Source organism: Erpetoichthys calabaricus, chromosome 5 (assembly GCF_900747795.2).
Source record: "Erpetoichthys calabaricus chromosome 5, fErpCal1.3, whole genome shotgun sequence".
Lineage (NCBI taxonomy): Eukaryota > Metazoa > Chordata > Cladistia > Polypteriformes > Polypteridae > Erpetoichthys > Erpetoichthys calabaricus.
In genome coordinates this window covers 238037649-238051961 of record NC_041398.2, presented here as the reverse complement: position 1 = coordinate 238051961, position 14313 = coordinate 238037649, and the positions used below count along the sequence as shown (strand labels likewise).

The following is a 14313-nucleotide window of genomic DNA, read 5'->3' as shown; positions in this document are numbered from 1 at the left end:
ACAGCATACAGCAACATGTGGGGACTGGCAAGATTGGGGGAAAAAAAACACGCGGTCGTATGTATTGTGATACACTGCAGAGCTATAGCGCTTCTTTATGTAAAATCAGCAGTATCAGATGGGGTAGGGAAGGATCCTGAACGCGACTGAGAGAATGAAAAGTGAATAAAAAAAAACAAAAACAAAGCTAACCTTTACAAATATCATAAATTACACTAGCTGTTACAGACTGAAATCAAATGTATATTTTTATTCTAAAATAGTAAAAAATAAGAGCAGTTCACTTCTGAAAAGAGAGTCGTGCAGGATCGAACTCGTGACCTTTTGATTCCCAGTCAGCAACTGATACTGTTGCGCCACGGGGCCGTCGTAGTAAATGAGTGTCAATGTCGCACACTAACGCGGCTTTTTTTTTCTGCAGTTTTATTTTTGAATAAAAGCGCACTTGTTCTGTTATATTTGTACCTTTCGTGAAAGTGTTTCTTTGATATTTGGACTTCAGGCTTCATATATTATATAGTTTATGCCTACATTTTGTCATTTACTACTAGAATATGAAAAACGTTTCTGTTTTAAAAATGTGTTTACACAGATTACTGTAGAAACAGAACACACATGAAATGCGTGTGTTCCAAATAAGGATCTATTATTACCGCTCTAAAACTCCACATCACTCCCAGATAATCAATCAAGGCATGAGCTGGGAGAAGTTCATGCATGTTCTAAGTCGGTGGGGGGCTGGAATAGTCGGCTGTTTGCAGCTTGTCTTTATCTGCACATTTAGAAGACAAAAGACGATGGCGGAGAGGTGCGAACGGATTTAAGAAGCGATTTAAGGTGGGACGGAGCTACGAGTTTTTTCGTAGGCTCAGGTAATTCTAGTGTTAATAAAGACATTTTTCTATTGGATTTTAACCTCCACTTCACTTCTGTTTACAGCGATCGGTTTGTAGCATGCATTGTTGCAATGTTACTTTTCTTGGTTGTTTATTAAATTAAGGATTTGTTCAAATGTTCATGTTTTCCCTGTGCTTAAAATTCATTAAAAAAAAGTGTTTACAGCGAGCGGTTCATAAGGCTATAAGTGTGAACTCTTGCAATGTTAGTTTTCTCTGTTCAAGGTTTTCTCAGTGTTATTCAATATTTTTACATTTAGTTTACTATTACGCTGTGCATTCTATGGTATAATTAATTTTTGTGCTTAAAAATCTTTAAAAAAATATATTTACATACAGTTCATACGGTCTGGAACGGATTAATTGTATTTACATACAATCCTATGGAGGAAATTACTATTTTTGGGACTCATTCTGTCTTTGTGACTCAAACAGCCATATATATATATATATATATATATATATATATATATATATATATATCTTATATATAAAGCAGTCTGTAACAATCTTGTGGTCTTGTATGTATGTTATCATCCAGCTGACGCTCAGAACATTTCTGGTGTGGTCCGTAAAAGCAACCGACAGTTTTATCATGAAAAATCCATAGTATTATTTGTTTGTCATTCAATGTTTGTTTTTGTTAACTATATTTTCATCTTGCATTATTCTTATTGTAACAATGTTATAGTGGTAATAGAATTATATCAACCTAATAATAATATTAATTTAATTGACTTCTTTTTTTTTACAAGTCAAGTTGGGGAGCATGCACTGGTACAGCGTGTTGCCGCACCCACTGCACGAAGAAACAGCTCGGGATCTCAGTTGGCAACCCCCTAGGCAGACACACAGTCCAGTCCCACCCTTCAGAAATGACCCTCTATCTGCCACAGCCAGGTAATACATGGGCGATCCCTTGGCCTGGTCCAGCCACTCGGGTCCCCAACAATGAGAATCCTATGAGCTGGATCACCCTCAGGGAAATGCGCCACATGGCCGTAGTGCCGTAACTGACGCTCCCTCACAATGCAGGTAATGTGCCTCATTCGGGACTCCATGAGCAACACAAAGTCAAACCAACAGTACCCAAGGATTTTCCAGAGAGACACAGTACTGAAGGAGTCCAGTCTTCATCTCAGGTCACTGGATAGTGTCCATGTCTCACAACCATATAGCAAGACAGGAAGCACCAGGACTCTGAAGACTTGGACTTTCGTCCTTTTGCAAATATCAGAAGCGCCACACACCCCTTTCCAGCAACCTCAGGACGCTCCATGCTCTCCCAATACGTGTACTGACTTCATAGGAAGAGTCACCAGAGACATGAATGTCACTGCCAAGGTAAGTAAATCTCTCGACGAGGTCGACATTCTCTCCGCAGACAGACACACTGCTGATGGCCTTGCCCAAGAGGACATTACAGGCCTGGCTCTTGGTTTTTATCAGGACACTCGCAAGCCCAGACACTCCGACTCCTCACTCAGTACAATTTCATCGACCCAGAAATTGGAGTCCATGCGCAGACGATTGAGAGACTTTGGGGCAGAGCCAAATGGCAAAACAAGAGGGAGAGAGGGACTAGGTGAGAAATGATTGAATCATACTTGGTGGAATTAATGTTCCGCAAAAAAGCAGTAGACGATATCTTCGAAATGTTGTTCAATGCAATAGCTAGACATTGGCCTCAAAACTGAAACGTAATAATAAGTTCCAATTGTATGTACAGTATGTATTTCTATAATATTCCAAATTCTGTAAATTTCTATATATTTTTTTTTATCCCAATAAATATGTTATGAATTCGTCAGAACACTTCTGTTTTCCTTTATAATGCCATCCGACCGTTTAGTACACAAGTACCGAGCTGCCTCACTCCATTCGGGGAGCCAGAGTCGGGAGGAGATGGATAAAGCTTAACAGAGAAGGAGAGGAGGCAGAAGGAGTGAACAAGAGAAGCAAAGGACTGAGACTTGAATTGTGGTGCGTTATACTGTGCGGTGCTTTGGGGAAGTAAGAAATGCGTCTCCCTTCTGTAAAATAGAAGTGTGTTGTGTGTCGGAATAGGGCGGCTGTACATGCCCCATTGGTTCATTATATATCTTATACTGTATATAAACGTCTACGCGTGGAAGTGTGTGTGTGTGTGTGTCTGTCTGTCTGTCTGTCTGTCTGGCTGGCTGGCTGGCCCAAAAGAGAGAAGTGGAGTCGGGGTAAGGGCTCCACCTCCAAGGATACACAAGCAAGGCCAGCATGTCGGCAAAACGAAGCCTCCGAAGAAAGTCACTCGCTTAGCCGCTAATACAGAAGCGAGGCGAACACATCGGCAAAACAGTATCCCTTAAACTTTTCCTCCTGCTGCTGATAAACAAACGAGGCGAGCACGTTGGCTAAACGAAACCTCAGAAGAAAGACAACGTCGCTTAGCCACTAATGCACAAGCAATGCAAGCATATCGGCAAAATGAAACCTCCTAGGACAGAGATGCCCAGAATAGTTCCTTTCAGTTACCTGACATCTCTACATTTCAATTTTTTTCTGACAATTTCAATAGTTTCTAGGACCCTGTGCTTTCATATATATGAAAATATAACAAAAGAATAAGCTAGAATATGAAACAAGAAACCATCAGGAGCAGAAATGAGTGAAGAAAAAAAAACACACTACTGCGATGATGAGAAGAACAAGAGTCCAAACTTGGGTATGCAACAGGGATTTGAGATTTCCAAGTGACATTACAACAAACAAGAAGGATCTGTATGCTTCTAGAAACACAATTAACCTAAATATGTAATAACTCCACATAGTAAAAATTACATCTTATAAAATATTTTGATGATTGTCCAACTGGAAAGAAGGTATCAGGGGTCAAAAGGTAAAGAAGGAACCACACAGGTGACAGGAGAGCTTCACCATGTAGCAGTGTATGTAAATAACTTAACAGTGAGTGTGTTTACAGGCACATGACAAATCTGAATAAGGCAAGTAACCGAGTTAAAGCAGAAACCTGGTTTGTGAAAAAGTCTCATTTACATGTGCGAGTCTACTTATGGAGTTCTCTTTCCGCAAAATGCTATAATGTCATAAAAATGCGCTAAAAAAGATGAAACCTCATTACAAGCCACCGTAAGTCTGAAAATAAGCAAGAAGCATGTGTCTCCAGAGATTGTGCTGCTGAATTTAGCAAAGTACATTCAGCTCATCAACATATATTTATTGATTTCTGAAATATTGAGACAGATTATTTTAATCAGGAGAAGGAATAATGTGATCAGCTGAGTATTTGCCTCAGGAAACTTATCTTTGTGAATACTTCCACCAGTTTCTACCTGTGGCTGCTAGAAGCGTGTGTGAAGCAAAGACTCCAACAGACTAGCAGAGTACAACGGACACGTGTAGACTATGAAATCCTTACCTGTAACCTGGTTATAGGTTAACATGGCCACGTAACTAGGTTACTTGCAGAGAAATCTGTGTTAACCTGATTTCTCAGAGACCAGTATCTGGGTTTCTTTAACTTGAAAACGGGCATTCATTATATTTTTGAAACTGGGTATCTGTGAATAACTGGGTTATTAAAGCACATGTAAATGTACTCAGTGTCCAGGGTGCCCTACAAAGGCAATACAGTAATCCCTCGCTATATCGCGCTTCGCCTTTGGCGGCTTCACTCTATCACGGATTTTATATGTAAGCATATTTAAATATATATCACGGATTTCTGCGGACAATGGGTCTTTTAATTTCTGGTACATGCTTCCTCAGTTGGTTTGCCCAGTTGATTTTATACAAGGGACGCTATTGGCAGATGGCTGAGAAGCTACCCAACGTACTTTTCTCTCTCTCTCTCTCTCTTGCGCTGACATTCTCTGATCCTGACGTAGGGGGATTGAGCAGAGGGGCTGTTCGCACACCTAGACGATACGGACGCTCGTCTAAAAATGCTGAAAGATTATCTTCATGTTGCTCCCTTCTGTGCAGCTGCTTCGTGAAGCGACATGCTGCACGGTGCTTCGCATACTTAAATGCTCCAAGGGCACGTATTGATTTTTGATTGTTTTTCTCTGTCTCTCTCTCTCTCTCTCCCTGCTCCTGACGGAGGGGGTGTGAGCTGCCGCCTTCAACAGCTTTGTGCCGCGGTGCTTCGCATACTTAAAAGCCAAACAGCCCTATTGATTTGTTTGCTTTTCTCTCTCTTTCTGACATTCTGTGCTCCTGACGCGCACTCCTTTGAAGAGGAAGATATGTTTGCATTCTTTTAATTGTGAGACGGAACTGTCATCTCTGTCTTGTCACGGAGCACAGTTTAAACTTTTGAAAAAGAGACAAATGTTTGTTTGCAGTGTTTGAATAACGTTCCTGTCTCTCTACAACCTCCTGTGTTTCTGCGCAAATCTGTGACCCAAGCATGACAATACAAAAATAACCATATAAACATATGGTTTCTACTTCGCGGATTTTCACCTTTCGCGGGGGTTCTGGAACGCAAACCCCGCGATGGAGGAGGGATTACTGTAGACAGGACCCCCGACGGAGACGGAGTTGGGCATATAAGCATGCAGTTTTTCATTTAGACAGTAGTAGAATGGCAACCCAGCAGTTATTACGTATGTCATATAGAGATTATAGGTTTAGTTCATGGATGTCCGTCGATCCGACAATGACACTGTCCAATCATTTGTCCATCTCCGTCACTCCCCCTGCTGTGTGGGAGAGCAGGCCAATCTGGGAAAGGCGGACCCAGGGGGTTGGTTTTGTCATTTCTGTCTCCTCTTGGTCCATTGTTGTCCAAAGTGATGGACTCCTTCAGTTACTGTTCATCTCCAAAGTGCACTGTCCCCAGCAAAGTGTCTCAAACTCTATATGTGTAATGGAGCAGGCACTGAGAGAACACTTCAAGTAGTCTTTCCAGTATTTCTTCAGTCCACCTTGAGGTCAGGGGTCCTTCAGCAAATTCACCATACAGGACTGTGAGGGGAAGCAGAGACTTATCCATGCAGATAACGTGCCCAGTCCAGCATGTCCAGGATGACAACCCAGCAATCAAGTATGCATTAAAGAGATTATAGAAGTAGGAAGAGAACTGGTAGATTTTTCCCAAATGGGCAGGTGGCAGCACAAACAGCCTAGTTGGTGTGGATGCAGCTCTTTGCCCTGCTTCCTTGTCTTTTAAATAGATATTGGGGTTCAAGTATTTACAGTGACGTAGCTAGAGTTTGTGCCAATCGGGGCGGGGTGTTGCTTCAATTTGCCCCCCTCCAACATATCTGAATATGTTAACCTTTTTATTAGAAAATTAAAATGATGTATAGAGAAAAATTAAGACTTTGCATAGATTTATTCATATGTCGAGAAACAGCAATAATTTTTTACATATAATTATTTATAAGCATCAACTAGACAAGAATATAGTATAGATGCACTGATAAGCCATGTTCAAGTGATAGGTGGGGATGTTTTCTGCGCAGAGCAAGAACGCATTCGGATAGATAATGAAACGAAATTATAAATTGTAAATTAGTTGTTTATCTTTCTACAAATGATTATCGGTGTAATGTTTATGTTTATTTTTGTTATTGCCTCATAAATTTCAACTGCTATGTTTGATGCCGTCACAAAAGGACTATCTGAAAATTATTTTTGAAGCATTTGTGGATAAAAATCAGAGAATTTTACTTTTTTCATTCATGAGTGATATTTTTCTGAACACTGCTGGCCTTTAGGCCAATAATGCCGCCTGGGGAGGGCCGCCCACTCTGCCCGCCCCCTAGCTATGCCACTGAGTATTTAGGAATACCTGGGACTGCCAGATGGAACTCTTGGGCGATGGCCTCAGGACCCAGACAATTCATATCTGAATCTGGAAGTATTCACCGTCAGGGGTGTAAAGGTGCCTCAGTTCTACAGAGTGTGAAGTCAGAAGGTGAGCTGGTGGCAGGGGATCAAAAGGTAGGCAAGGAATTGAAAGGCCAGAGCTAGGAATGAGGGAGAGAAAGAAGGGGGACATAACAGAGCACTACATACTATTCACTGAGTGGGAAAGTTAAGGAGCCACTCCACATGAGAGACAGGGGTCCAGGACATGCAATGTAAAGCCCAGAGAGGCCGCAGAGTTTTATTTTCCGTTTGCTTATTTTTGTCTCTTTACATGTGCTTATGCCTTTAATCCTTCCAGTATAATAATCTCCCTGACTGTTTTATTACTTTGGTCTGCTTGGCTCATTGTGAGCTTCAGGAATGAAATGAAAATACCCCCTGCGTTTACAATATATATTAACTTTATCACAGCAGCACTGCGCACAAACCAGTCACCAACATTAGACAGGATGCCAGTCCTAAAAAAGAGGTGAACCTACCTCTCTCTATTTAGAATAATGAATTAGATAATCATAAAAAAACTGAAAACACATTTAGCTAGTTCCTGATTTCATCTCTTTGTGTTTTCAGTGTACCGTGTTTATACTGTAAACAGAGCAGTAGTAAGGCATTAGTCGGCTGAACATAACATTGCTTTGGAGAACACTTAATTCTGTTTTGGCTCTGACAAAAAAAGGTTATGCTGAAATTTGAATACTTCTTAAGTAGAATAGAGAGGTGGACATTTAATCCAACAAAAAAGGAAATGTACTTTGAAGGCGATCTGATAAAAGGAAGAGAATGTGATGTGCCCAACTCTGGTCACGTTATGGAAACAAACAACTACCATCCTGATATTCTGAGCCGTACACGTAAGAAGGCTGGCTGTTTGACAGCAAGCTGTAAGCTACGGGACATCAATACAGATAAGGAGAGAATATCTTATTTTATTTGCCTGAAATAGCTAGTAATGTAAGTTGTTTAATGGTGAGGTTAAAAGAAGGAACTATCATAACAAAGTGTTCTGGTCAATTCAAGTGGTCATTACTGATGCAGCACGCATCCAGCATCCTGGGTTTAATTCTCATGCCAGTTCACTTGCACGCTCCCTGGACCCCCTGCTTCTCCCTACAAGCTCTGGCTGAAGTTCCTTCCTGGAAGCTGAACCTTTACCTCAGGCAAAAGTTTAGTGGGCCAATTGAAGGGAGTGGTGTTTCATCTCCAATCAAGGCCTACCTCTTGGGCAATTTCTTAAATCGCCCCTTGAATAAGGAAAGTCTGTGAAAGTCCTGGTGTTGTCCCTAATAACACAATAAACATTCTTGAGAGAGTTATTTAAGCAATAATACTCAATGCTTTCATTTTATTAACTCCACTTGATTACCTGATGCACCCTGGACCTTCACACAAAAGGACTGTCTGACTGGAACGGAAACAAAAACTATACACTGTTTTTAAAATAGCTAAGTGTGCCATGGGAAGAAGTGCAAAGTATTAAACAAATGAAAGGAAACAAACTGGCCATAGTTCAACAATAAATATGGACAGAGTGCTGGGCTCCATTTTTGTTCATCAATTTCAAACTACTTTGTGTTTTACTTATTGTCACATGTGTGCGCTGGGGAGAGATGCTTAAGAGCTTTGGTGATGGTAGTTACCCACCTAACCAGGGGATGGTGCTGTTTGCAAAGGCACTCTTTCTTCCTCCCTCTGCAGAACAGAATACTGATGGCCATTCCATCTCTGATGTCTCTTCCATTTTCTGCTCTCCTGGACCCGTCCCTTCCTTCCTGGAAGCCAAATGACCAGCAGTTCGGCCATCTTGGAGTTAGCTCTGTTTGGAACTCACTTCTGAAAAGACGTTTCCCGCAAGCAGTTGCGATTCCTTTGTTTTGTGCAAACCTTTATTTATATGGGCTCACGCTGCTGTGTCCAACTTTTACAGTACTATAATAATAAAAATAATAAATATATATTGTGCAAAAGTTTTAGGCAGGTGTGAAAAAATGCTGTAAACAAAGAATGCTTCCACAAATATAAATAATGATTGTTTATTGTTATCAATTTACAAAATGCAAAGTGAGCGAACAAAAGAAAAATCTAAATCAAACCAATATTTGGTGTTACTACCTTTTGCCTTCAAACCAGCATCAATTCTTATAGATCCACTTGCACAAAGTCAGGGATTTTGTAGGATTCTAGTCAGGTGTCTGATCAACCAATTCTACCAAACAGGTGCTAATGATCATCAATGTCACACGTAGGTTGAAACACAGACATTAACTGAAACAGAAACAGCTGTGAAGGAGGCTTACAACTGGGTGAGGAACAGCCAAACTCTGCTACCAAGGTGAGGTTGTGGAAGACAGTTTCATGTCATGGCAAGATGGAGCACAGCAACAAGACACAAGGTAGTTCTACTGCATCAGCAAGGTCTCTCCCAGATAAAGATTTCAAAGCAGACTGGGGTTTCAAGATGTGCTGTTCAAGCTCTTTTGAAGAAGCACAAAGAAACGGGCAACGTTGAGGATCGTAGACACAGTGGTCTGCCAAGGAAACTTAGTGCAGCAGATGAAAGACACATCAAGCTTATTACCTTTCGAAATCCGAAGATGTCCAGCAGAGCCATCAGCTCAGAACTGGCAGAAACCAGTGGGACCCAGGTACACCCATCTACTGTCCGGGGAAGTCTGGCCAGAAGTGGCCATCATGGAAGAGTTGCAGCCAAAAAGCCATACCTCTAACATGGAAACAAGGCCAAGCGACTCAAGTATGCATGAAAACATAGGAACTGGGGTGCAGAAAAATGGCAGCAGGTGCTCTGAACTGATGAGTCAAAATTTTAAATATTTGGCTGTAGCAGAAGGCAGTTTGTTCGTCGAAGGGCTGGAGAGCGGTACAATAATGAGTGTCTGCAGGCAACAGTGAAGCATGGTGGAGGTTCCTTGAACGTTTGGGGCTGCATTTCTGCAAATGGAGTTGGAGATTTGGTCAGGATTAATGGTGTTCTCAATGCTGAGAAATACAGGCAGATACCATCACACAGTACCATCAGGGAGGCATATGATTGGCCCCAAATTTATTCTGCAGCAGGACGACCCCAAACATACAGCCAAAGTCATTAAGAACTATCTTCAGTGTAAAGAAGAACAAGAAGTCCTGGAAGTGATGGTATGGCCCCCACAGAGCTCTGATCTCAACATCATTGAGTGTGTATGGGATTAGATGAAGAGACAGAAGGATGTGAGGAAGCTTACATCCACAGATGATCTGTGGTTAGTTCTCCAAGATGTTTGGAACAACCTACCAGCCGAGTTCCTTCAAAAACTGTGTGCAAGTGTACCTAGAAGAACTGATGCTGTTTTGAAGGCAAAGGGTGGTCACACCAAATATAGATTTGATTTAGATTTCTCTTTTGTCATTCACTGCATTTTGTTGATTGATGAAAATAAATGATTAACACTTCCATTTTTGAAAGCATTCTTTGTTTACAGCATTTTTTCACACCTGCCTAAACCTTTTGCACAGTACCGTATATACAGTGGGTACGGAAAGTATTCAGACCCCCTTCAATTTTTCACTCTTTGTCATATTGCAGCCATTTGCTAAAATCATTTAAATTAATTTTTTCCCTCATTAATGTACACACAGCACCCCATATTGACAGACAAAAAAAAGAATTTTTGAAATTGTTGCAGATTTATTAAAAAAGAAAAACTGAAATATCACATGATCCTAAGTATTCAGACCCTTTGCTCAGTATTTAGTAGAAACACCCTTTTGAGCTAATACAGCCATGAGTCTTCTTGGGAAAGATGCAACAAGTTTTTCACACCTGGATTTGGGGATCCTCTGCCATTCCTCCTTGCAGATCCTCTCCAGTTCTGTCAGGTTGGATGGTAAACGTTGGTGGACAGCCATTTTTAGGTCTCTCCAGAGATGCTCAATTGGGTTTAAGTCAGGGCTCTGGCTGGGCCATTCAAGAACAGTCACAGAGTTGTTGTGAAGCCACTCCTTCGTTATTTTAGCTGTGTGCTTAGGGTCATTGTCTTGTTGGAAGGTAAACCAAGTACAGGGATATCCTGGACAAAAACCTTCTCCAGAGTGCTAAGGACCTCAGACTGGGCCGAAGAAAGAAATGTGTAGTGCTTTGTTGCAGAGCAAAGAAAAAGTGCTCCATCACTGGGATAAAGTGTGTTGTATGCTGGAACTTGTGTCTCTGCCCATCTGTGCTGGTTTAGGGCGGTGGTCCGCACAAGTTAATAATGCTATTTTAATAATCATAACCTGCATGTCTTTATCCATACAAACAAATGTAAACCTACTTTTGCCCACCTCGTAGTTGCATGTATCTTTACCATCAGAGCACAGACAGACTAAGTGAGCCAGAGGCGAGTAATAATGAAGTAGTAACATTATGGTTTCAAATTATTCAATAAGTTACTGGAAATCTAAACTCAGAAAATCCGACAGTATCGGAAAATCTAAATAATTTTAAATTAAAACATGATTTAAAAAGTGACTTGATTAAACTAACAAAAATAGCACTATTGAGATTTAGGAAGCTAAATTAATGCAAAAACTCAACACTGCAGTTGCTCAGAGTTGTGACACATGCGTGTGCAGTTAAAAACTGGGAAATATCATATCATATAGAAATAACTCAAAAAACGATGTTAGTAATCACAACCACATTAGGGCCGAGAGAAAAGAATGCACTTTCATTTCTTGAATGGTGTACAACAATTGCAGGAAATTATTTGAAAATGTTCACCTTCTGATGTGAGAAGTATGCTCCTTTTTCTGACCACAAACACAAAAGTAAAGCCAGCTCTAAAGACTGATAATGGACAACAGATGACTTCAAGGCAAAAAAAAAAAAAAACCCAGAAGAGGTTTGCTGTCTTTTTGCCTAAAAGCATGGATTCATGAAATCAAATATTTTTAAAAATGTGATCCCTGGCATTTCCATTTTGTGAAGAGCAGCAATCAGGACAGAACCCAACACTGTGGGCTCTTAGAAGAAGGTTTTGAGCTGATTTGTTTTGAAGGCCGAGCTGACCATACCTCAGAACATATTTCCACTACAAAAGCACTTGCTTAGGAAAATAAGGGAAAAATAGATAACTTTTATTATTAGTGACAATTTACTTTAAAAATAAGTGGAGAGGTAGCAATTCTGAAGCACACATCTATTGAGGGGAATGGGGCACTTTATTATAAATCATAATTTTACTACTTGCTTTCAGTGATCATTAAAAGATAATCATGTGTATGCTTCCAATTGAACCTTTAAATGTGCTGCTGTGTGATGTGCATCTTATAAGACAAAAAAATGTACAATCTTTAAAAAAAGACAAAGATCCCCCATCAGAAGCATTCTGATAGGAAGAACTACGGCCTGTTTATAGCAGGATCACAAGGCTCTGCAGAGAGTGGTGCAGTCAGCTGAACACATCACTGCGTGTGCACTCCCTAACTTACAGCACATCTACACCAAGCGATGTTGGAAGAGGGCAAAGAAAAGGATCAGAGATACCAGACATCCTAACAATGGTGTCTTCTCGGGGCAGTGGTCAGGAAAAAAACGGGGCTGCAGCCTAATGACTAGAGACTGAGGGGGAGCTTCTGTCCACAGTCCGTCTGCATCTTGAATGAGGAAAGTGTCTACAACTACATGGTGCCCTATTGTTAACTCTCTTACATTAAGATACGCAAGTTATTAATTTAGTTATTATCTACCACATATTTCATAATTCTATTATAAGGCAAACTATTGCACTCATTTAAAATAATGATTTTTATTGATATTCCACGCTACCTGTCGAAGATAGATAAATTTGAAATAATTCTGTTATCTATCTTTTACCATACATGACCTTTTAATTCGCATTTTACGTGAACGTTTCTGCACTGGCACTGCCTCTATCGAGCAAGTGCCCATAAAGCCTGCTTCTCAGACTCTCATTATTTTTGAGGTGGCTTTCTCACATCCTGTTCACTTTTAGATTTTCAGTCTTTGAAAGTGACTCTCTGCATGACTCTCAGGCCATTTCTCCTCCTCGTGTGTCTCACACTTGCACTTCCTCTTTTGTTGCATCACCAAAGCCAAACTGACCAATCAGATTGCTCAGAGGGACTGGATGCACAAAAGTTTAGTGTTTTATTAGACAGACAGACAGACAGACAGATAGATAGATAGATAGATAGATAGATAGATAGATAGATAGATAGATAGATAGATAGATAGATAGATAGATAGATAGATAGATAGATAGATAGATAGATAGATATGAAAGGCACTATATGATAGATAGTCTGAACCCACACCAGATCTCCTTCAGTCTCTCCTCATTGCTCACACCTCTGAGTCCAAGAAGCAGCCTAGTCGATCTTCTCTGAACTTTCACTGGCACTGCCATGTCTTTTTTTATAAAATGGAGGCCCAAACTGTACACAACACTAATATTGAGGCCTCACTAGTGTTATATATAACCTCACATTCTATTAGCCATGTTGACTGCTAATGTCTTGATGTAGACAGTGACCAGGTCATTGAGACTTCTAAATCCTTCTTATAAGGGACATTTTCAAGTTTCACACTTAACATGATGTATTCAACATTCTAACATTTCTACTTGCTATGTATAATATCTTACATTTATTTCAAATTAAATGTCATATGCCACAAATCTGCCCAAGCCTGTATACTGTCCAAGTCCTTCTATAACAAGAGAGCTGCTTCTAGATTATCTGCCCTTCCACCTATTTTGGTATCATCTGCAAACATAAGCAGCTTGTTTTTTATATTTTTGTCCAGATCGTTAATAACACTAAAAAGAGGAGCAGCCCTCTAACAAATGATCAAGCTTATCACTTACATTGTAAGATCTGCAGTGCCTTTGTTTCCACTGGACCAAGACGATCTGTGCTATGACCAGTGCGGCTATAAGTATCAGGACCATTTCGGCATGCATAGCCTCGTGACCTCTATGCTTGGCATGCATCCTTTCATGTTGCACTCTGTAAAAGAACATACAGCAAGAAAGAATATTTAAGTTTTAAAAACACTCGAGGAGGAACAGAAAGTAAAAGGCGGCTAGTTTAAATGCTTAGAAGCTATAACACTGTTCAGGTAGAAGTTAGAAATATTCTTTCAGGTCAATAAATTATTTTCATTTCCTAAATATGCTTACATAAGCAAAGGGTTGCAAGGACTGGGAACCTATCCCAGTTTCACCGAGTTCAAGGCAGGACTCAATTAGTGACGCTCCAACCAATTTGCCACTGAGCTACATCAGCAGATTTTCACTCATAAGAACTTCAAAAAAATTGACAAACAAGAGGAGACCATTCAGTCCATCAAATGCAAGCAGTAAACTGGCTGATCCCAAAAACCAATTTTTTTTTCCCCCAGTATTTGCTTTTCTAAGCTTTACAATAATTTAGTCGAAGTGCGCCTTTATTGTGAATTTCCCATTGGGATTAATAAAGTATCTATCTATCTATCTATTTAGAGTATTATGGTACCCGAGGAAGAGTGGGTGATGTTTTGCTCGTG

The 14313-nt window shown here is 40.4% G+C and overlaps 1 protein-coding gene across 1 annotated transcript in view; it reads right to left on the bottom strand.

Annotated features, from left to right (window-relative positions):
- The window catches only part of rnf175 (ring finger protein 175), a 134830-nt gene that overhangs the window by 103414 nt on the left and 17103 nt on the right, over positions 1-14313 (bottom strand). Inside the window, exon 3 of the mRNA XM_028802676.2 lies at positions 13634-13775. Coding sequence (XP_028658509.1) covers positions 13634-13775 — 142 coding nt within the window. The remainder of the gene's footprint in view (positions 1-13633; positions 13776-14313) is intronic.